The following is a 22,990-nucleotide window of genomic DNA, read 5'->3' as shown; positions in this document are numbered from 1 at the left end:
CCTTCCCCCGCCTGTGTCCCATCAGCTCAGCAGCCACGGCTGCAGCAGGGAGGAGGGGCTGATCGGGGCATCTCCTCCTCTGCCTGGGGTTTGCTTAGACCAGGCAGAGCCAATGGGTCACTAACCAGCTGATGCTCGGCTGCTGTTGGATCCTCACCCCAGCGATGGGCAGCTGGAACCTTGGGAGTCAAATGCCCCTGTTGTGTGTGGGAACGAGGAAATGGGTTGGTCACCATGGCCAGCCCTAGTCAGGGCACTGAGAAAATTTCCCTGCTGTGTGGAGGAGTCTGATGTCCACTGTGGTGTTAGTTCCACTTGGAGCATTTTCCACGCTGAGAACATCTCAGTGGTTTCTTTCCTGTGCGGATTTGTGGATGCTTGATACTCCGGGAGCACCAAATGAAGCTTCTCCCACATTCAAGGTCTCTCTGTTTTGTGGATCACTGATGTGTGAAGTCAAGCTGAATCGTCTTCTGCAGTCAGGCTATTGCTGGGGTCTCTCACCTTTGTGGATTTTCTGATGTTTGGTGAGCTCTGAGCTCTTACTGAAGCTTTTCCCACACTCAAGGCATTTATAAGGTCTCTCCCTCATGTGGATTCTCCCATGTCGAGTAAGGTATGAGCGCTGACTGAAAGTTTTCCCACAGTCCAAGCATTTATGGGGTTTCTCTCCCGTGTGGGTTTTCTGATGATTAGTAAGTTTTGTTCTGTAAACAAAACTTTTCCCACAGTCAAGGCATTTATAGGGTTTGTCGCCTGTGTGGATTCTCTGATGAGTAATAAGGTGTGAGTGCTGCCTGAAAGTTTTCCCACAGTCAAAGCATTTAAAGGGTCTCTCTCCTGTATGCACTCTCTGGTGTCTAATAAGTTGTGACTTCTGAAGGAAGTTTTTCCCACAGTCCAAGCATTTATGGGGTCTTTCTCCTGTATGGGTTGCCTGATGTGTAATAAGTTTTGTTCTGTCAAGGAAACTTTTCCCACAATCGAGGCATTTATAGGATTTGTCACCAGTGTGGATCTTCTGATGCTTAATAAGGTTTGAACGGCAAATGAAACTTTTCCCACACTCAGGGCATTTATGGGGTCGTAATCCTGTGTGGATTCTCTGATGTGCAATAAGGTGTGGGCTCTGACTAAAACTTTTCCCACACTCAGGGCATTTGTAGGGTGTTTCTCCTGTGTGGATTCTCCTATGTTTAGTAAGGGATGAACTTTCCTTGAAATCTTTCCCACAGTCAAGGCATTTATATGGTCTCTCTCCTGTGTGGATTCTCCCATGTTTAGTAAGCTGTGAGCTCTGACTGAAAGTTTTCCCACAGTCAAGGCATTTATGGGTTTTCTCTCCTGTGTGGGTTTTCTGATGTGTATTAAGGGTTGATTTCAAACTGAAACTTTTCCCACACTCAAGGCATTGATAGGGTCTCTCTCCTGTGTGGGTCCTCTGATGTGAAATAAGGTTTGAAGTTTGACTAAAACTTTTCCCACACTCAAGGCATTTATAGGGTTTTTCTCCTGTGTGCAGTCTCCGGTGTCTAATAAAGTTTGACTTCTTACTGAAGCTTTTCCCACAGTCCAAGCATTTATGAGGTCTCTCTCCTGTGTGGATTGCCTGATGTCTAGTAAGTTTTGTTCTGTCAACAAAACTTTTCCCACAGTTGAGGCATTTATAGGGTTTGGCACCTGTGTGGATTCTCTGATGTTTAATAAGGTGTGAGCGGCTAATGAAATTTTTCCCACACTCAAAGCATTTGTACGGTCTCTCTCCTGTGTGGATTCTCCTATGTTTAGTAAGCTGTGAGCGCTGACCAAAAGTTTTCCCACAGTCCAAGCATTTATGGGGTTTCTCTCCTGTGTGGGTTTTCTGATGTGTATTAAGGGTTGATTTCAAATTGAAACTTTTCCCACACTCAAGGCATGTATAGGGTCTCTCCCCTGTGTGCAGTCTCTGGTGTGTAATAAGGTGTATCTTCTGAATGAAGCTTTTCCCACAGTCCAAGCATTTATGGGGTCTCGCTCCTGTGTGGATTGCCTGATGTCTAATAAGTTTTGTACTGTCAATGAAACTTTTCCCACAGTCGAGGCATTTATAGGGTTTGGCACCCGTGTGGATTCTCCTATGTTTAGCAAGGTGTGAACGACAAATGAAATTTTTCCCACACTCAAGGCATTTATACGGTCTCTCTCCTGTGTGGATTCTCCTATGTTCAATAAGGTATGAGTTCTGACTGAAAGCTTTCCCACAGTCCAAGCATTTATGGGGTTTCTCTCCCGTGTGGGTTTTCTGATGCATATTAAGAGTTGATTTCAAACGGAAACTTTTCCCACACTCAAGGCATTTATAGGGTCTTTCTCCTGTGTGGATTCTCATATTTTTAATAAGGGATGAACTTTTGCTAAAACTTTTTCCATAGTCGAGGCATGTATTGGGTCTCTGGTGTATAATAAGACTTGGCTTCTTACTGAAGCTCTTCCCACAGTCCAAGCATTTATAGGGCTTCTCTCCTGTGTGGGTTCTCTGATGTGTACTAAGTTTTGCACTAAAACGGAATCTTTTTCCACAGTCAAGGCATTCGTAGGGTTTCTCTTCATTGTGACTTGTCTGCTGGACTGTGGTTTCCTTGGGATCCTTGCATCCTCTGCCACGTTGAATGGATTCATCCAGTTTCTTCCCGGGAAAGTTTCTCAGCTGCATCTCTGATCTATGTCGATCTCCCCAGGCATTTCCCTGCTCCAAGCGCTGGGAAAAATTCCCTTCAGCTTTTCTCAAAAATGTCTCCTGCAGTTCCACTTTCCCAGGACCTTCATGCTGCTGATTCTCCTCCTTTTTCTCACTCACTGTCCTATCACCTGCTGGGAGAGAGAGAAGCCAGACACTAGGAGTCACTGCCTGTGCTGGGGGGAAAGGACAGAAAGGGGAATAGCAAAGCGGGAAAACACAACACAGTGACTATTGGGGAGATGGAGACGTTGAATTCTGCCTCCACATCCCACCCAAACACTCCCAGGGAAGTAAAGTCAAGAAGGAAATTCCCGACAGCTAACAGGATGGGTGGGAAGCCAGACTGATATTTGACTTGATGCTATGGCACCTGCTGACTGCAACCCTGACCTGGGTGAGTTGCAGCAGAACTGAGGGCTTTAACTCACTGCACATTTTGGGAGTCCCAGCTTTTTCCTTCACTCACCAGATGGTTTCTTTGTCAGTTTCCCTGACTCCTCACCTGTGCTGGTGCCTCTCGGGCTCTCCCTTTCCTTGGAGTCCTGGAGATCCGGGACCCACGGCTCTTCCCCTCGTTCCAGCCGGGCGATCAAGTCAGGTTTGGGAATGGGGAATCCTGCACAGGGGGTGAAATCAGGCAAGGTCAGGGCGCAGGGAGCACTGGTAGAGTATTTGCCATTCGGAACATTCCCTGAGTTTAACCTGACTCTACATGGGACTGTGGTAACCCAGACCCTTTGGGAGAAGCAGAAATCTGGGGGCACAGGGGTGTGGTTACACCCTCACTCGGAGTTCTCAGGATAGATGTACTGCAGGGACTCGCTGACACACACAGAGCTCAGGTGCTAAGCTCCTGTCTATTTCCAAACCTGCAGAACCGAGAGCCCTCCCAAAGGCTGCAGCTAGTCCCAAGAGGGCCGGTGAACGGGTGTGTGAAGGAGAAACAACACAGGCAGGACAACACCCTGCTTCTGGCCCCTTGAAAGCTGGAGAGATGGGGATGAATTAGCATGTCCATTAGGTTTCTGACTCTCCTGTTCCCTTGAATGGGGTATGGAGATGAAAGTCTCCCTCTCACTGCAGCTGTGGACTACGTGACCGTCCCCCTGAATCCAAAAGACCAGAGAAGAACCTGACCAGATTCAGACATGCAGACCCCACAACTTCTAATACCCAAGGGGATGGGAATCCCTTACCCAGTGAGGTCACCATCTCATAGTTCTCCTGCATGACGTCCCTGTAGAGGGCTCTCTGAGCGGGGTCCAGCAGATCCCCCTGCCTCTGGGTGAAATACACAGCCACCTCCTCGAAGGTCACCTGCATCTGAAACAAGAGTCCCACACTGACTACATGCTGCTGCAGCCAGAAACCACTAGTCATGGGGGAGAGGGGGAAACAAAACATTGAAGCTCTGGGAGGGCCGGAGAAGCAGAAACTCATCCCCACCCTGTTCAGGGAAGCCAGGAAGTTTCAGGGAGTGGGTAGAAGGTGAGAGCTCCTTGTACCCCCCAGCACACTGAGCAGGGCAGCATCTTCTCATTTCCCACACGCCTGCCAGCCACAGGCTGATACGGGAAGCAGAGCTCTGAGCCAGGGGCAGGGACAGGAATCCCAACAGCTTCCCTTCGTATTTCACAGCAGCCTCTGGCCAGTGGGTTTAGGCTCCAGCAGTGGGAGTCTGGTCAGTTTGCCCAGCCCTGCCCAGAGAGGTTGGGTCCTGTTTTAGAAACGGGGGAATGTTTATCACACCCTTTTCCTCCCTGCCTCTCCCTCACCTCATCCAGCAGCTCCCTGAAAATCACCTACCTGAGCTAGCTCCATCACAGCCATTTTCCTTCCCTGTCCCCTGGAAGATGGGATGATCTGGAACAAAGTCTAGATGTGTTTCCTCAGCCTGTTGGGGCGAGAGGGATGATGGGGGAGGTTACAGAAGGGACTTGAGTCCAAATCACACCCCGATTCCCCCCAGGCTCTCTCTCTGCAGATAGATGCTCTGGACTCTGCCATGCTGGGAACAAACCTGGTTAGTTTATTACCACACAGCCCAGGCTCCTCCCAAGAGAACTAAACCCTCCAGGAACCCTTTTAAACTTCCCGGTAACAGCATCTCTGAGCCAAATGCTGGAAAAAGGAGTCACTTTAGGGCACTGCCCCACAGTGTATTGTAACCCCTCTAGCTCTCCCCCTTCTCCCTCAGTCCTGCGGTGCTCAGCAGAGTGAGCAACTGGCTTTTCCTCTCTCAGCTCCTCCCCTTGTTCCCAGGAGAGCTGACTGCCCCGGGGGTGCAGGGAATGGATCTGGGCAGGGCTGGGAGCTGGGAACCTCCCTCCCCACTTCTTGCTCCTGCTGCCCGTCAAGTCTCTCCGCTCTCCCCTTTATCTTCTTCCCTCACCCTGGGAGAACGGGCGACTGCCCCATTGTCGTGGGCCTTTGCTCTCATTACACAGCTCAGCCACTGACACTGGTAACGGGGGTTGAACCCGGCTGTGCCACTGAGGGCAACAGCTCTGGGACCCACAGACACAGGGAGCCCCCTCCCCTTGTAGGCCAAACTCACCAGCCAGTCCCTGAAAGGGGCCCTTTGTGTAGAGTCATTTTCCTGTCTGGCTCAAGCACTTTCCCCAGGTTTCTCCATCACCTGCAGGCTCAGGTATCCTAGGGGCTGGTCTGGTCTCAGAGGGGTGTGATGAAGCGGGAATGTTCTTAATGTTTTTTCTGAATACTGTGTGTGCCTCCGTTTCCCCGTGTGTTACTCAAGTATCGGGGGTGGGATACGGGTGTGTGATGATTGTGGACATCCCTAGTGGGCAGGGGTGACTGCAGACTGGCTGCCTAGGCACAGAGAATGGCCGACACTCTGTATCCTGGCAAGAGATGGCTGGAGCCCGTCCTCTGCAAGGAACCAGCTGAAGGTGCTGGAGAACAAAGAGGGGGGAGGCCAGGTGACCTGTTTTCCTGGGAAGGAGAGAAAGCACGGAGGAGGGACAGCTGGGCATCACTGAGGATGGGGGGCTGGAAGCGGGTCAGTTGCCTGGTTTGGGACTCAGCGGGGAGAGTCCAGGGCTCGGGACTCTGGATTCCCCCCCAGATGGACTTTGCTGAAAGCTCCTGATTTCTGTGCTAACAAGCTCAGTTCTATGCTGTGTTCCCAGCAACCAATAAACCCGTCTGTTTTCCAAGCTGGCTGAGAGTCACAGCTGACTGTGGAGGTGGGGTGCACCGCCCCTGTGAGGGACATGTCAGGGTTCCCCAGGTGTCCCATCCAGGTGGACTCACGGTGTGAACAGGGGTGCCGAATACTACAAGGTCAGACCCAGAAAGCTTCTTGCCCTGGTGAGAGTGTGCTCCGAGGGGAGACACACTGCACCAGAGTCCTGCCTGGCTTCATTCATAGCAGCTCCAGGGCACGGAGACTGTGACTCTGTGACATGGGGCTGTCCGAAACACCTATCTCCCCTCCAAGCTCTCATTGCCTCAGCTCTCAGGTGAGTAAAGAAGGAGCGGCCAAGCCAGGTGGCTGGCCTGCAATGAAAACATCCGATGCAGCTTTGGAAACAAATACAGAGCATGTCTGGTAACTGCCCCACCCTACTTCTGGATGCTTTGGAGCAAGATCAGCCCTGCGCTCTGCACCTGTGCTGAGCCACAACACGACAATGTGTGAAAGGAGCTTAATAGATTTTTGTTACACGTGCCGGACTGTGCCTCACACCTTTGTGAGCATGGCAGTCACAGACTCACCGATATGACCATCCCCATGTACAACAGGGGTAACAGACAGTGCTGCCAGGGGCGGCGAGTTATGTGGGCTCATGGTGCCCGGGCTCCACCAATGTTCAGGGCCAGGTCTCTCTCCCATCCCCGCCTGCTGCCCCTGCGCCTCCCCCAGGCCCGGGAGCGTCCCTGCCTCTCCCCTGCAGCTCCACGCTGCCTCCCCTCTGCTGGCTCTGGGCATCAACTGCCGCCGCAGGGTCCTAGTGCCCCCCATCCACTGCTGCCAGGGCAGACTGACCCTGAGCCTGCCCTTCTGTCTCAGATCCTTTCATTTTCTGGTGGGATCCTCCACCAGCACAGGGGGGCCCACCACCCGCAGTCACCGCTCCTGCCCCATGCTGGACAAGGGGTAGCCCCAATCCCCACCCTGAAAGAGACTACAGTGAGGGCAGCAGCAGGGGAGGAGGCACAAATGTGATGGCAGCCCCCCTCCTGGCACCCACCACAGGGGAGGTGAGGGCGCTTCCTGGACCTGAGAGGGGCCGTAGGAGCACATGCACTGACAGTGGTGTGAGGTGACTGTGGTGCAGGGGAGAGTGGGGGGCTCCTCCCTCAGAGCTCGCTGCTGCCTGCGAGGAGAGGGCTGGGGGGAGTCCTCCTCTCTGGCTTGCCTGCAACCCAAACCCCTCATCACCAGCCCCACCCCCGAGCCCTCACATTTTTACATTATTTTAAAAAATATATAGTAACTCCTCACTTAACGTTGTAGTTCTGTTCCTGAAAAATGCTACGTTAAGCAAAACAATGTTAAGTTAATCCAATTAATTAATGTAAATGGGGAGGGGGGGGGGGCTAGGTTCCAGGGAATTTTTTTTTTGCCAGACAAAAGACTATATTTTATACACACACACACACATATATATCTATAGACACCCCCCCATACACAGTATAAGTTTTAAACAAACAAACTGTACACAGTGATGATGACTGTGAAGCTTTGTTGAGGTGGTGGAGTCAGAGGGTGGGATATTCCCCAGAGAATGCCTTACTGCTAAATGATGAACTAGCACTCGGCTGAGCCCTCAAGGGTTAACACATTGTTGCTAATGTAGCCTCACACTCTACAAGGCAGCACGAATGGAGGGAGGGGAGACAGCATGGCAGAGAAAGACAGACACACACCCTGTGTGTCAGAGAGAGACGCGCATTGCCCCTTTAAAGTAGGCTGACCCCACTCTAACTACATTGCCTTTTTAAGTAGATCAGCAAGTAGAGACAGCAGCTGCTGCCAGCAAGCTCCCTCTGTCCTGAGCCCTGCAGGAGCAGGGGAGGGGGAAACCCTGACATCAGCACCCCTTTTCCCCCTGCACAGCAAGCAAGAGGTTCACAGGAGCAGCTCCAAGGCCACACAGGGAACTCAGGGGAGCTGTTGTGCATCTGCTGGTCTACCCTGGTTCCAAGCCCCCACCACTAGCTCCAATAGGCTGCGCTTTCTGCAAGCAGTGGACAAAGTAGGCGGCTGCCAAACAACCTTATAAGGGAGCATTGTGCAACTTTAAACGAGCATGTTCCCTAATTCAGAGGTTCTCAAACTGTGGTCCACGGACCATCAGTGGTCTGCGAGCTCCATACAGGTGGTCCACGGATAGTTCCCTCTAAGGTGCGCGCCTGGGTGGCCGCACACGAGAGAATGAAGGGCCACCCACCTAATTAGTGGAGTCGTGCAGGCGTGACTCCACTAATTAGGTGCCTGGACCCTGGAGAAGATGCACATATAAGCTCAGGTGGTGCCCTTGAGGGGAATAGGGAGTAAGTGGGAGGGGGCAGTGATGTGAGAAAAGGAGGTTGGGGAATTTGGGACATGCAGGGCTGCGGCGGCCAGAGAAAGAGGTGACTTTCCCCCACTCCAGGGCTGTGGCTGCCAGGGAGAGACCCCCCCTCCTTCCCAGTCCCAGCTTAGGGGCTGCTGTGGTGGGGAAGAGAGGGAGAGACCCCCGCTCCTTCCCAGCCGCAGCTTGGGGGCTGCCGTGGCAGGGAACAGAGGGCACATCCATCGCATTAGGAAGGTTAAGACTACTGATATTAAAATATGAGTTGTGTGACAGCGGACTATAACAGCATTTAAAAGAGAACTGGATAAATTCATGGAGGTTAAGTCCATTAACGGCTGTTAGCCAGGATGGGTAAGGAATGGTGTCCCTAGCTCTGTTTGTCAGAGGGTGGAGATGGATGGCAGGAAAGAGATCACTTGATCATTACCTGTTAGGTCCACTCCCTCTGGGACACCTGGTATTGGCCACTGTCGGGAGACAGGATCCTGGGCTAGACGGACCTTTGGGCTGACCCAGTACGGCCGTTCTTATGTGATTTTATGTGTAGAACAAAAAAACATTAATTATTAAGGGGTTTTTTTACATAGCACTTTTATCCAAAGCGCTTTACAATAGTTAGCTAATGGTACAAACAACATTTGGAAAGATCATTAAGTGGCCCGCTGAGACCCCCAGCAATTTTCAAGTGGTCCGCGAAAAAGAAAGTTTGAGAGCCACTGCTCTAATTGATCAGCAACGTAACAACGAAACAACGTTAACCGGGACGACTTTAAGTGAGGAGTTCCTGTATATTGGGTTACAAGGCAGGTGTGGGGGGGCGGAACTTGGATCTGTTCTGGGCACCACCAAAAGTTATACAAACCTGCCGCCCTGAATGCTGCCTGTATAAGTTACCTAGTCATGGCAGTGCCTAGTTAGTAAGAGATATAGTTTAGCTACCCTGTGGTTAGCGAGCAAGGAGAGGCTGAGATCAAAGAGTCTTTACAGTTTAAAGCACCAAAACGGGGGTTCATTCCCACTTGGTCTGTGTTGCTTATAAAGGGGATCCCTGTATAGCAGGATCTGCTATGAAACTATCTGGCCTTCATTCTCCTGCTCCTAAAGGATGTCCTGTCCTTTGCAGGAGAGGGAGGAGGAGCGAGATCACCTTATATTTCAACCTCAACCCCTCTCATGAAAATTTTGTCAGGTCAAAGCTTTGAAATATTGTTATGGCGTTTTCACACAAGGCAACACTCAGGGAAGATGAGACGAGTACCCCACTGCCTTTTTTTTTGGACTTGAAACATCGAATGTGGGTTGCACCTGGACTATCCAAGCTTTAAACACGTTCAAGAAGAGATCAAAGGCCTGATGAATTACAGTGGTGGGGGGAAGGTTTCCTGCACTTGTCTGTGGTTGCCCTGACCGCCACTGTCGAAACGAAGGCCACCTTACATCTGAATGAGAGCGGCCACACAGGAGTTTGAAGCCCTGGGATTTATTTGCATTAACTTTACACTGTTAGCATCCAACCATACAGACAAGCTGTGAGGAAATAAAGGAAAGGAAATGTGGGGAAATGGTGGTGGTGGGAAAGTGCTAACTCTTTAGTTTTAAATGTTTTCATTTCTTTTTCATGACGCCCCCACAAACAGGTGCAGACATTCAGAGGCAGCGCTTGGCAAAGAAACAGGAGTAGTAGCCACACAATCAGTATCAGAGTTTTCAGTCCATAAACAATAATGGGCCATTTAACGTTGGAATCAGCAATAGAGTCTGCGTCTATAAGAAAATGGGCATATTTACCATGGGGCAACTAACCTGCATTAGCTATCCTACTGCGAAAACATAAAAGGAAAGGATGAGGTCAGCACGGTGTCCCCCGGCCTGACCAATGCAAAGGAGGAACAGAGCAATTCGTTTTAAAAATTATTTGACTTGGGCTGTAGAAATCGGTACATTTGCCAGAAGGAAGAACATGGATCACAACAAAAGATGTAGCATCCATAAAAGGCTGGGAACTTAAATAGGCAACAAACAATGTGGTAGAAAAATCTACATCGCTGCATGCAATAAATGAAGTCATAGAAAAGTCAAGTGGGCCATTTAGACTGTGCCGGATGGGGAGTTACTTACAGAAATAAGGTTTTAAAATCAATTTTCAATTGCAAGTGTGGGAGGGGAATCACATGTTCCTGAAAGTGTAAAATGGCATTGAATGTTACAGGATTGTACAACCATCCTAGATACAGGGACCCTTTGGAAGGGGTAGCAGTAAAACTTAGAAGCTAGTACACCCCAAAGGCTCAACCACAAAAAGATGATAAGCCAAAAACAAATTTTATTCATTTCTTCATTTAAATTCTAAACTGTTGGGTGCATAACTCACGGGGTTTGAATTCTTGGGGTTGTCAATCTATCTTGGGGTTGTATATCTATGCTTAGGGGGGGAAATATCACAAAGTTCCTTTGGAGAAGCCCTGTATAGGAGACACTCTAAGGCCCCTAGGGACAGATTTTTTAAAGGATTTCGGCCACTAGTGGCATATTACAAAGTATCTAAGACTAACAGATGTATTGGAGCATAAGCTTTCGTGGGTGAATGCCCACTTCGTCGGATGCAAGTGGGCATTCACCCACGAAAGCTTATGCTCCATTACATCTGTTAGTCTTAAAGGTGCCATAGGACTCTCTGTTGCTTTTTACAGATCCAGACTAACATGGCTACCCCTCTGGTACAAAGTATCTAGGTGCCTTCAACCTTGAAACTTCTGGCCGTTAGTGAGTATTTGGGAACCAAGTTCTACACACAAATAGGACATGGGATAAAGCACTAGGGAGCTGGATAGAGAGACAAAAGACCAATTGGCTAAGTTTCAGAGGCGAGCCCCATTGGTGGATCAAAGGAAGTTGAGGGAGTTTTGAGACCAGCCCATGAAATCTGTCAGCACTGAACTCAAATTACAACATTGCAATCGAAACAGGAACTGTTACACTAGACACAGGGGGAGATGTGGTTGCAGATGGGGATGTAAAAGCTTAACCGCTAAACATTAGGCTTCTCGGTTTAACGGCCTTAACCATTAGCTCAGGCAGCCCCATGCTGGCCGGAGGGAGCCCCTGGCGCTGGGACGCCTGCACCGGTCTCGGCCACGTGGCCGCGGCAGAACCGCAACCGAATCCCAGCCCCGTTCCAGCGCCTGTGCTGCCCCCGGCCCTGATTGTGCCCCTGGGCCCCGCTCCTTCCCCGGCCCCCAGTCGGGGCCCCCCACCCCGCATTCAGTTTGGCCCCGGCCCACCTTCTCCCCCTCCCTGTTTGCCCCCCTCAGATCTCCCTGAGCCGCAACCTCCCTCCGCACCAGCGCGGCCAGGGGCAGGGAAACAAAGCAGCGGGGGGCGGGTAACATGATCCTGCCCCCGCCCCTCAGGTGTGGCTCCCCCAGCCCCGCACACACCGGGAGCTGGCGGCAGCTATCCCGGGCCCAGGGCGGGAATCGCAGCCAGCTCCGCTGGGAGCAGCCTGGGGCCAAACCTCCCCCTGCAGCCCGGGGGTGACGGGGGGGGGGGGGGGCGCGAGTCTCTCTCACCTTCCCTCCGAGCGGGGCCCCCTGGGGCAGGGGCCTGGCCGGGCTGGGGGCTCTGCCCTGGGAGAGGCTCCTGGAGCAGCGGGAAGGGCCCTGCTGGAGATTCCCCTCTCCCGGCTGCAGCCCGGGCTCCGGGCTCCCAGCACCAGCCGCCGGGGCTCGGGGATCTCGCCAGGAGCCTGGAGCCAGAGTCCCCGCAGCGGCTGCGAGTCACTTCCTGCTGCCGGGCCTGTGCCCAGCGATCGCTCCCCCAGAGCCGCCTCCCAGCTGCTCCTGGGTCCTAGCGATAAACCGCTCCCATGCGGCTTTTCTGGCCATCAGGGCTTCACCTGCCCTGGTCACAGCACTTTGGGAGCATCCTGCATAGAAGCCAGAGGATCAATGGGGGGACAGAAGGGAGACGTGCAGACCCCGGGGAGAAGGGGGGTTTCTAGGGAGACTCGGGTTGTTCTAGAGCCGCCAGAGGTGACGGGAGCCGGGACACTCTGTGTGTGATTCGCTCTGGTAACAGGCTGGCACAGGGAGCAGTTGGGCAGAGCTGGTCTCTTGTCTCCACACCACATTCACTGGTTACCAGCCCTGGGCCGGAGCTCCCAGCTCTGCTCCCCTCGCTCGGGTCATGGAGCTGTCAGAGCCTTGGCCCTGGTGCCGGTGACTTGTAGGTCCAGATGAACCCACCCCGTGTGGGTTTTCTGATGATCAGTAAGTTGTGTTCTGTAAACAAAACTTTTCCCATACTCAAGGCATTTATACGGTCTTTCTCCTGTGTGGATTTTCCTATGATTAATAAGTCTTGAGTGCTGACTGGAAGTTTTCCCACAGTCCAAGCATTTATGGGGTTTCTCTCTTGTGTGGGTTTTCTGATGTTTAGTAAGATTTGATCTCTGAATGAAACTTTTCCCACACTCAAGGCATTTATAGGGTTTTTTCCCATATGGATTCTCCCATGATTGATGAGGTATGAATTTTTTCCAAAACGTTTCCCACACTTGAGGCATCTATAGGGTCTCTCTCCTGTGTGCACTCTCTGGGGTACAATAAGACATGGCTTCTTATTGAAGCTTTTCCCACAGTCCAAGCATTCATAGGACTTCTCTCCTGTCTGTGTTCTCCAGTACACACAGGCTATCGGCACTGGTGCAAAACGTCTGGTTGTCTCAGCTGGCTGGGCCAGATTTGTAGGGGAGAGAGAGAGAGAGAGAGAGAAGGCAAAAGGATAGAGAATAAAAGGGGGAGGGAGGGTGGCATAATAGTTCAGACCAGTGAGAAGGAAACAGACACATAGCGGAAGACTGGCAGCAGAACCTCAAGTGTCACATCTCAGGGAGAGTTCAGGATTTAGCCGAAGCTGAAGCAGTTGAGGATGTTGGCTGGTTCCTCTTCTCTGGTTTGCCCTGCTCAGCTTCCCTTTCAGGATCAGGATGATGAAAGCCCAACAGTGCCATGTGGGTCCCAGGAGACAGTGGGTGTGAGACATAGCCCAGGGTACAATCTGGACTGTTGAGTTGCTTAATTCTCCATCCCAGGGCATCTTTTACACTGCTGCCCTGTGTGAACAACAAACCCCTCCACGCTCTGCTCCCACACAGCCACCAGCCTTCAAAGTCACTCCTGGCTACACTGTACTGAGTGCGACCAGCCAGACACTCAGGAACGTACCAAACGACACAGCAACATCAGCCAGTTTTATACTCCAGCCTTATACCCTGGGAATGTGCATCTTGGACTGCTCAGTCTGTTCACGGTGCTGGACAAACGCAATCATTAGTTGGACATCTCCACAAAGGGGCTGGATAAGGCCACAGCCTTGTTCTTTCAAGTCAAATCCCCCAAACACTTCAATGAAAACACACAGGTCCAGACAAAACACTAAAACCAGTTTATTAAATGGAGCAAGGGGGTTTTCAGGGATTACAAGGGAGAAAGATGTAAAAGGTCAGAACTGGTTAAAAAAAAAACCAATTTAAACATGAATTTTAAATCCTAAATATTACTAAACTAAGGAAGATGCGAAGCAAACAGGATTTCCCACCCCACCCACTGTTGCAGGCAGTTCACAGTTCTGAGTACCCAGGCTGGATTTCCTTCCAGCCTTGGTCCGCCCTCCTCAGAACAAAGCCCCTGTTGCCTTTCAAGCCATCTTGTTGCCTTCTGTAAAGATGGGGGAGAGGTGAAAATGGAGGCAATTCTCCCTTGTTTTTATACCACTCTCCTCTTTGAGGTTCACCCCCCAGCCAGGGGGCAGGTGATAATCAGCCTGTGGCCTGAGCATCCAGCCATCCTTGAGGTCAGGGGTTCTCAACCTATTTCTTGCTGACGCACCCTTCTGCAGCCTATAAAAACACCAGGGCCCAAGTGGGGGAGAGGGGTGGAGGAGTGTGGGACACCGGGTTGGGGGACACCCTTGGGCATAGGCATAGTTTTACTTCTATTTGGGGGGGGGAGGGCTGGCGGGGCTCAAGCCAGCTCTGCACAGCAGGGTCCAGGGAGGGCACGGCACCTCCATCCCCCTTACTCACTCAGAAGGCCACCCAGCCTGGGTAGTGGGGGGATGCAACCAAAAAACATAACTCAGTAGGGGTGACTCAGCTCAAAAAGTTGGAAAATTGCTCAAGGTATGGGCAGGGGTGTAGCTAGGGGCTGTGTGCAGGCAAGGGGTAGCTCAGGGTGCAGACAGGGAGTAGCTAGGGGCTGTGTGCAGGCAGGGGCGTAGCTATGGGTGCAGGGAGGGGATAGCTAGGGGCTGTGTGCAGACAGGGGGGTAGCTCATGGTGCAGGTGTGCAGGCAGGAGGTTAGCTAGTGGCTGTGTAGTGGCAGGGGTGCTCCCAGTACAACTTATAGCTTCAGGGGGCATTGGGGATCCCAGCTTCAGCCTCCCCACTACTCCGGGATTTGGAGATGCGGGGGGCCACGCTGGTTTCTGCCTCCCCACTGCTCCCAGCTTTGGGGCCTGCCGGCTTCAGCTCTGCAATGCTCCCAGACAGGGCGTGGAGACCCGGGAAAGCTGACAGATATATTTTAACCAGACAATAATATTCAGCAGATGATGACTTTTCCTATGATACCTCACAAGACATACTTTGTAGATTTCTCATTTTGTAAACGTGATGACCATAATAGTGCAGACCAGTGGCCCTCACAGGTGTTTCATCGCGCCCCCCCCCCTTTGTGTCTGTGGTCATTTATACTCCCATCCTCACAGGCACATATATCGCCACACAGCTCTAAAGGCAGAGTAGTTGCTGGTGAGGCGCCCAGCTCTGAAGCCTTCCAATAGCAGCACAGAAGTTAGGGTGGCCACGTGAAAAGTGATATTCCTCAATATTGCTGTTCACAGCAGACTTTTCACCCCATTGACACCCTAACTTCTGTGCTGCTACTGCACCTGGGTTTGAGAGCCTGAGCATTTATCCCCACCTCCAAGCTAGGCCTGTTCCTTCTTCATGAGCCCCAGGCATGTGGGGCCGACAGCCAGTGCTCTTTAAAAAAAAAAACCAAACAACCCACACTGATCATGCCTCCCTTGATACATTCCTGTGCCTCCACTGGGAGGCTCTGCCCACAGTTTGAGAATTGCTAGTGTAGAGAGTCACCGTGGGGATTGATAGCCAAGATGGTAACACCTGCTCCTTTCCGTCTCCGGGATCCCCAGAGAAAATGTCCGAGCAGGAGAGCGGAACAGATCCCATTGACATTAACCTTGTAAAACACATTTTGGTGATTTCAGCTATAAACATTCCCTCCATCCTTCAGCCCCAGCAAATTCAATGAGACTGAGCTAGAATTGGGCAGGTGGCAAAGGCGACGGGTATAATCTCTGAATTATTGATCCCTGAATTAACAGAATACAGGAACCCTTGGGATAAATTGTTAACCTCCGACAAGATATAGTTAAACATAGACCACTACAATTACCCCTCTTCTTCCAAATCTTTAACAATACATGTTTACATTTCAAACTCTAGCTTATCTAAGATGGAAACACTTTCGAAATTTCTCTCTAAAGGTTGATATGAGTCAGTTATACGCAAGTTGCTTAAACCTTTCTTGCCATGTGTTGCACAAGTTTAGAACTTGCGTGGATTCTCCCATGTTTAATGAGGTCTGACCTCTGTATGAAACTTTTCCCTCAGTCGAAGCACTTATGGGGTCTCTCTCCTATGTGGATTGTCTGATGATTAACAAGGTCTATCTTCCGCTTGAAACGTTTCTCACAGTCAAAGCACTTGTGGGGTCTCTCGTCTATGTGGATTGCCTGATGTTTAACAAGGGTTGACCTCTCTATGAAACTTTTCCCACAGTTCAAGCACTTGTGTCTCTCTCCTGTGTGGGTTGTCTTATGTTTCACAAGAGTTGACTTCTGTGTGAAACTTTTCCCACAATCCAAGCACTTGTGGGGTCTCTCTCCTGTGTGGGTTGCCTGATGTTGAACAAGGCTTGACCTTTGTATGAAACTTTTCCCACAATCCAAGCACTTGTGAGGTCTCTCTCCTGTGTGGGTTGCCTGATGTTGAACAAGGCTTGACCTTTGTATGAAACTTTTCCCACAATCCAAGCACTTATGGGGTCTCTCTCCTGTGTGGGTTGCCTGATGTTGAACAAGGCTTGACCTCCATCTGAAACTTTTCCCACAGTCCAAACATTTATGGGGTCTCTCTCCTGTGTGGATTGCCTGATGTTGAACAAGGCTTGACCTTTGTATGAAACTTTTCCCACAATCCAAGCACTTGTGGGGTCTCTCTCCTGTGTGGGTTGCCTGATGTTGAACAAGGCTTGACCTTTGTATGAAACTTTTCCCACAATCCAAGCACTTATGGGGTCTCTCTCCTGTGTGGATTGCCTGATGTTGAACAAGGCTTGACCTCCATCTGAAACTTTTCCCACAGTCCAAACATTTATGGGGTCTCTCTCCTGTGTGGATTGCCTGATGATTAACAAGCACTGACCTCCATGTGAAACTTTTCCCACAGTCTAAGCACTTATGGGATCTCTCTCCTCTGTGGCTTTTCTTATGTGAATTTAATGCTGACTTGGAACTGAAACATTTCCCGCACTCAAGGCATTGAATGGGCTTCCCTCCAGTGTGGCTTTTCCCATGGTTATTAAGATCAGAATGCTTATTGAAGCTTTCCCCACGTACCAAGTATTGAAGGGGTTTCTCTCCAATATGGATTGTCTGATGTGTAACAAGCTGTGATCTCACAATGAATCCTTTCCCACACTGCAGGCAGTGCCATGGTGTCTCTTCATTCGGATTTGTCTGTTGTGCTCTGGGATCCTCATCTCCTCCCCCACCGTTAATAGATTCAGCCACTCTCTTCCTTGGGTAGTTTCCCACAAGCCTCTTTGACCTATGCCAATTTCCCAATGCTTCTCCCTGCTCCAAGCACTGGGAAAGATTCCCTTCAGCTCTTCCCACATAGGTCCCCTGTGGTTGCACTGCCCCAGAAACTTCCTCATGATGATTCTCCTCCTCATTTTCACTCCCTCGCTCAGCTCCTGCTGGGAGACAGACAATCCAGACAGGAGTCATTGTGCTGGGGAGAAAGAGGAATAGCACCAAGGGCAAACCCAACACAAAGACTGAGCAATTGGATTCTGCCTCCACATCCCACCCAAACACTCACAGGGAAGGAGAGACGGGAAGGAACCTCCTGCAGCTAAGAGGCTGGGTGGAATAGTGTGAGCGATATCTGCTGACCACTGCCCTGCTCTGGGTGAGATGAGGAAGAACTGAGGGCATAACTCACACCATATTTTGGGATTCTCAACTTTTTCCTTCATTCCCCAGATGGTTTGTATGTCAGTCCTCACCTGTGCTGGTACATTTTGGAACCTTTCTTTCCTCACAGGCCCAGAGATCCAGCACCCAGGGCTCTTCCCCTCGTTCCAGCCGGGCGATCAGCTCAGGTCTGGGAATGGGAAATCCTGTGCAGAGGGTGAAATCAGACCAGATCACGGTGCATGGAGCATTGGTGGAGTATTTGTCACCAAGGACATTCCATGAGTGGAACGTTTCCCTGTGCTCTGCTGGAGGAACGTGGAATCCAAGAGGATGGGAACATGGTCACTGAGCCCCCTTGTGCAGAGGAAGTTGTCTGGGGAGGTGAGTTGAATGATTACTACACCCTCACTAGGTGTTCCCAGGATCTCTGAGCTCTGGGGGCCTTGCTGACTCACACACAGCTCTGCACTTAAACCCCTGCCTCTTTCTAAACCTGCAGAGCCCAGAGCCCTCCCCATGGCTGGAGCTAGTCCCAAGGAGGGAGGTGAACAGGGATTGTATGTGCAGCCGAGAGACACCACAGACAGGACAATGCTGGATTTATGCCTCTTTGAAAGCTGAAGGGGTGGGGAGGCCCGCAAAACTCGTAAAGCAGCAAGGGCCATATTACTCCAAATAAAACAGCTGAGGGCCAAAACCCACCAGGTGGGCCCGTAAACAGCTCCCCATTGCCACTCAGCCCCCCCAAAACACCCAACCCAGCCCCTCAAACAACCCCCCCAGCAATGCCCACCCCATGGAAAAAACCCTCCTTCCCCAGCGCTGCCCCACTGAAACAGTGGTATTGAACCATGGTAATAAGTTATAGCGGACCCCTAAGGTAGTATAATTAAGGTAAACGAAAATGTCTTTTTGCTAGAGGTAGAATAAGATCTTCCCCCTCACTTTGTAATCAATTGCCCTGTTGAATGAATGAGCTGTGAATGAGGAAGGCATGGAAGGCAGCACCTCCAGACAGCTGCAACCCTTGGAGAGGGGCTGGGAGCCAGACCAAGGACAATTAAACTTGTCAAGTGGGTAGACTAGAGAAGAGCAGACATACTGACGGCCTCGGGGGTTAGAAGCAAGCACCTTCCATTGGGAACACCCTCTTTGCAGCACTGGGACACCCCCCAGCCCAGAGAAAAGCAGCAAAAAGGACCAATTATTATGAGAGACAAGATCAGTAGAACAGGTCAGCCACCAACTCACCGCTCATCTCCTCACCCCCCCCAAGTATGAAGCCCCCCGCCACTGCCCGCCTTTCTCCTCACCCCCCCCACACCATCCCAGCTCGCCTACTCACCCGCTGCTGCCCGCTCGTCTCCTCAGCCCCCTCCACTACCCACCTGCTCACTTCCTCAACCCCCCTCCCCCACCCCACCTGCCGCTGCACATCCGCTCACCTCCTCAGCGCCCTACTGCCCCCGTCTCGCCTCCTCACCACCCACTCGCCTCCTCAGCCTCCCTCCCCCGTTGCCAGTAAACCTACCCCCACCTCCTCAGCCCCACTCCCACGCCGCCAGCTCACCTGTCTGCCCGCCGCTCGCCTCTTACCTTCTGCTGCAGCCCCCGCCCCCTACTGCTGGCTCACCCTCACTCCCCAGCCTGCCACTGGCATCTTCACCACCCCGCCCACCTGCCGGGCAGCCAGCCGTTGGCTGGCCCCACCCTGCTGCTTGCCTACTCACCCGCTGTGGGCCACACAGTGAGCCCACACGGGCCGTATGTTGTGCAGGCCGGGTTTAATTTGTCCATTAGGTTTTGATACCCATGTCCCACTGGAGAGGGCACAAAGATGCAAGTCTCTCTCACATGGCAGAAGTGCATTATGGAACCACTCACCTCTGATCTAACTGATCAGGGAAGAACCTGACCAGATTCAGATAAGCAGACCCCACAGTTTCTAATAACTGAGGGGACGGGAATCCCTTACCCAGAGAGATCACCATCTCGTAGTTCTCCTGCATGACGTCCCTGTAGAGGGCTCTCTGAGCGGGGTCCAGCAGAGCCCCCTGCCCCTGGGTGAAATACACAGCCACCTCCTCGAAGGTCACCGGCATCTGAAAGAAAAAGAGTCCCCTAATCAGCACGTGCTGCCCCAGCCACAATCCCCCTTTTCACAGGGGAGGAGGCCCATAAAAAGCTGAATCCCCCCTCCCGCGCCCTGTTCAAAACAGCCAAGAGGCTTCAGCGGATGGGAGAAGGTGAGACCTTCTTGTCTCCCCCAGCACACGGAGCAGGGCAGGGTCTTCTCATTTCCCACATGCCTATCAGACACAGGCTGATACGGGAAGTAGAGCGCTGACCCAGGGACAGGGATCCCGACAGCTTCCCTTTGTATTTCACAGCAGCCTCTGCCCAGTGGGGTCAGGCACTGGCAGTGGGAGTCTGGTCAGTTTTTCCAGCCCCGCCTTGAAAATCCCCTACCTTAGGTGGCTCCATCACAGCCATTTCCCTTCCCTGTCCCCTGGAAGATGGGACGAACTGGAGCGACTCGTGGACGTGATTCCTCAGCCTGTCGGGGCGAGAGGGGTAATGGGGGAGGTTCCAGAAGGGGCTTGAGTCCATGACACACCCCAATTCCTCCCATGCTCTCTCCTTACAGACAGATGCTCTGGGCTCTGCTGCGCTGGGAAAACCCTCAGTCACTTTATCACAGCACAGACCCGGCCTCTCCCTCCAGCACTGAACCCCTGAGACACTTTTAACGCACCCCCCCCCACAAGGACAGAGTCTCTAAGACAAATAATAGAAAAGAGCCGAATCAAAGAATCCACTTTGGGGGATCTCCCCTGACATTGGCCCCGAGGGCAGTGTGTCCCCCCAGCAGTGCAGGGACTCGTCCAGGGTAGGACCTGGCTTCTCCTCTCTCAGCTCCTCTCTTTGTTCCCAGGAGAGTCAGTCTGCCCACGGGCCATGCAGGGAATGGATCCGGGCAGGGCTAGGAGCTGGGAGTCTCCCTCCCCACTTCCTGCTCCTGTTGCCCCTTTCGGTCTCACCCCTCCCCTTCCTGTCTCCTTCCCTCTCTCCTCTGCCTGGGAGAACTGGGGACTGTCCTGATCCCATGGGCGTTTGCTCTCCAGGGTGAGCCTGGCTGTGTCACTGAGGGCAGCAGCTCTGGGACCCGCAGACCCACGGGGAACCCCTCCCCCTCCAGTACAAACTCACCACAGGTCCCTGAAAGGGGCCCTTTGTGCAGAGTCACTTTCCTGCCCAGACCCAGTGCTTCCCCCCAGGTCTCCCCATCACCTGCAGGCTCCGGCTCAGGGGCTGGTGTGAGCAGAGCCGGGGGCTGGTTCCAGGCACGGTGAAAGTCCCCAATTGGGCTGGCCCGGGGGGGGGGGGGGTTAATGAAGGTCTGTCCCTAGCACAGACCCAGCTGGGAGCAGCAGTTTCACACTCTGGGCTCTCAGGTACAGGAGGCAGCAGCATCTGAGCCAGGGAGCACCAGCCTCCTCCTCTCCCTTGGCCAGAACCGGAGCAGCTAATGCCTGAGCCTCCCTCTCCTGGCCCTGAAGCCCCCAGGGACAGGCAGGCAGAGGCTGATCCCATTGGCCCATCCGCATTCACCTCCCCTGCCACAGCCAGCAGTGACTCTGGTCTGACTCCGGTGTGGCTGAGATCTGGATCCTGCCCGGAAATCAGACCAGGGCCCTGGGCAGCCCCCAAGGTGTGTCTGAAAATAATACACTAGGAGCAGGGCATGTGTGGGGGTGGGGGGTATATCTGGATATTTGCCTTGTAACTTTTGACCCCGTCTGGCTGCTGGGTGGGGGCAGCCCCTCCCCCTTTCCTGCCCCATGGGGCAGGGAATCTGGCTTGTGTCTCTCCCCACCCCTTCTCCCCGACCCCTACCCTCTTTCTCTCCGTTCTCCAGGCAGTCTGACTCTCACTCTCACTCTCCCCCGAGCCTTCCCTCCCTACATCCCCCCTTTCCCTCGCAGTGACCCCCCCACACTTGAGTTTCCCTCAATTGGAGCCCTGTTCCCATCCGCCCCATAAATCTCCACGATTCCCCTACATCGCCCCATCCCCCCTTCAGTCACCTCCTGTCCCCAGCCCATCCTGCCCCTCACACATCCTTGTTCCCCCCTTATCTACACCTGCCCCTCCTCCCGCTCCCACCCCTTCAGTCCCCCAGGAGTGGCTCCCCCCGCCCCGCACACACCGGGAGCTGGCGGCAGGGCAGGGAATCCGCTGGGAGCAGCCTGAGGCCAAACCTCCCCCTGCAGCCGGGGGGGGGATCGGGTCTCTCTCACCTTCCCTCCGAGCGGGGCCCCCCTGGACCTGGGAGAGGCTCCTGGGGAGCAGCGGGAAGGGCCCTGCTGGAGATTCCCCTCTCCCGGCTGCAGCCCGGGCTCCGGGCTCCCAGCACCAGCCGCCGGGGCTCGGGGATCTCGCCAGGAGCCTGGAGCCAGAGTCACCGCAGCGGCTGCGAGTCACTTCCTGCTGCCGGGCCTGAGCCCAGCGATCGCTCCCCCAGAGCCGCCTCCCAGCCGCTCCTGGGTCCTAGCGATCAACCCATCCGCTTGCGCTTCTCCTCTCTGTGTCCGGCTCCTGTTCCACTCACAGGCTCTAAGGTCAGAAGGGCCCATCGTGAGCATCTAACCCCGGGGGTTCTCACGACCAAATTTTTCTTGGTCTCAGAGTGTGGCCAGCAACTCTCGCTCGTGGCTGCTCTGGCACTTTTTCTTAAAATACTTAATTACCTTTAGGACAAACTAATAAATATGCACTTGAATAAGCAGGGGAACAGTCCTGCTATTGTGGGGAACATTCCTGGCTTATATACAGCCCCGGTGGAATTGGCTAGCGAAAGGATCTGAGTCCTCGCTCCCACTTCCTTCACCAAGAGGCCTGCCTGACCTCATGGACTCCCCTTTTACTTTGGTCCCCATAACCCCAAGGCTGGGCCCAGGGCTCCTGAGGGGCTCAACCCCCAATCTTCTTGTGATCATTCAGGACAGGTTCCCCATTGTGGGGTGCCTCCCCTAATGCTCCCTTGACCATTACACAGAGTTCAGAACAAATACAATTAATTAAACAGCAACTTAAAAAAAATAAGGAGAAAAGTGGGAAAGATTAAAGGAAAACACATCACCCCGCTCTGTGGGAGGAACCACAACCAGCATCTCTGGAACGTCAGGGCAGTTCACAGTCTGTTCCTCATATGTCCCTGACTGTGCTGCGGGGAGGCTGCAGGTCAAACACTTACTCTGGTGGTGGCCACATGCCCTCAGGCTCTAGGTGGCAGGACCCTTCTTCCTAGCGTCAGCTTCTTCCTGTCAGGGTTATGATCCCCCACCCAGTCTGGCCTGCAAGGCCTCTTGGCTGAGGGTGTCCCCTTCGTTCACTGCTCCCAGCTCCGGACTGCTCCAGTTTCCCTCCACC

General features: G+C 52.8%; 2 protein-coding genes across 4 annotated transcripts; both read right to left on the bottom strand.

Annotated features, from left to right (window-relative positions):
* Positions 1-475: 475 nt before the first annotated feature.
* On the bottom strand, positions 476-22,011 carry LOC128847502 (zinc finger protein 850-like). 3 transcript variants are annotated; one of them, XM_054046970.1, is made up of 6 exons: positions 21,887-22,011; positions 11,835-11,891; positions 4,526-4,613; positions 3,916-4,042; positions 3,222-3,335; positions 476-2,850 (listed from the first exon to the last, which is right to left on the bottom strand). In XM_054046970.1, the coding sequence occupies exons 3-6, from the start codon at positions 4,547-4,549 to the stop codon at positions 485-487; spliced, it is 2,631 nt and encodes an 876-aa protein (XP_053902945.1). In that variant the 5' UTR covers positions 4,550-4,613; positions 11,835-11,891; positions 21,887-22,011; the 3' UTR covers positions 476-484. The 3 variants fall into 3 exon arrangements, with proteins under 3 accessions (XP_053902945.1, XP_053902944.1, XP_053902946.1); XM_054046969.1 differs by lacking the exon at positions 21,887-22,011 and having other exon boundaries at positions 11,835-12,052; XM_054046971.1 differs by lacking the exon at positions 21,887-22,011 and having other exon boundaries at positions 476-2,847; positions 11,835-12,052.
* Positions 15,753-22,011, bottom strand: LOC128847521 (zinc finger protein OZF-like). The gene is made up of 5 exons (XM_054047010.1): positions 21,859-22,011; positions 20,027-20,114; positions 19,533-19,659; positions 17,647-17,760; positions 15,753-17,334 (listed from the first exon to the last, which is right to left on the bottom strand). The coding sequence occupies exons 2-5, from the start codon at positions 20,048-20,050 to the stop codon at positions 15,962-15,964; spliced, it is 1,638 nt and encodes a 545-aa protein (XP_053902985.1). The 5' UTR covers positions 20,051-20,114; positions 21,859-22,011; the 3' UTR covers positions 15,753-15,961.
* Positions 22,012-22,990: the final 979 nt, after the last annotated feature.

The sequence above is a fragment of the Malaclemys terrapin genome, chromosome 13, assembly GCF_027887155.1.
Source record: "Malaclemys terrapin pileata isolate rMalTer1 chromosome 13, rMalTer1.hap1, whole genome shotgun sequence".
Lineage (NCBI taxonomy): Eukaryota > Metazoa > Chordata > Testudines > Emydidae > Malaclemys > Malaclemys terrapin.
This window is presented reverse-complemented; position numbering and strand designations above follow the sequence as displayed.

Coding starts and splice junctions, on each gene's coding strand:
- LOC128847521 (XM_054047010.1), bottom strand. CDS start 20,050: ATGGCTGTGATGGAGCCACCTAAG. Junction 19,660..20,026: donor CTGTGATGGAGCCACCTAAG/GTAGGGGATTTT, acceptor TTTTTCTTTCAG/ATGCCGGTGACCTTCGAGGA. Junction 17,761..19,532: donor CGAGATGGTGATCTCTCTGG/GTAAGGGATTCC, acceptor CCCTCTGCACAG/GATTTCCCATTCCCAGACCT.
- LOC128847502 (XM_054046970.1), bottom strand. CDS start 4,549: ATGGCTGTGATGGAGCTAGCTCAG. Junction 4,043..4,525: donor CTGTGATGGAGCTAGCTCAG/GTAGGTGATTTT, acceptor CTCTTGTTTCAG/ATGCAGGTGACCTTCGAGGA. Junction 3,336..3,915: donor TGAGATGGTGACCTCACTGG/GTAAGGGATTCC, acceptor CCCCCTGTGCAG/GATTCCCCATTCCCAAACCT.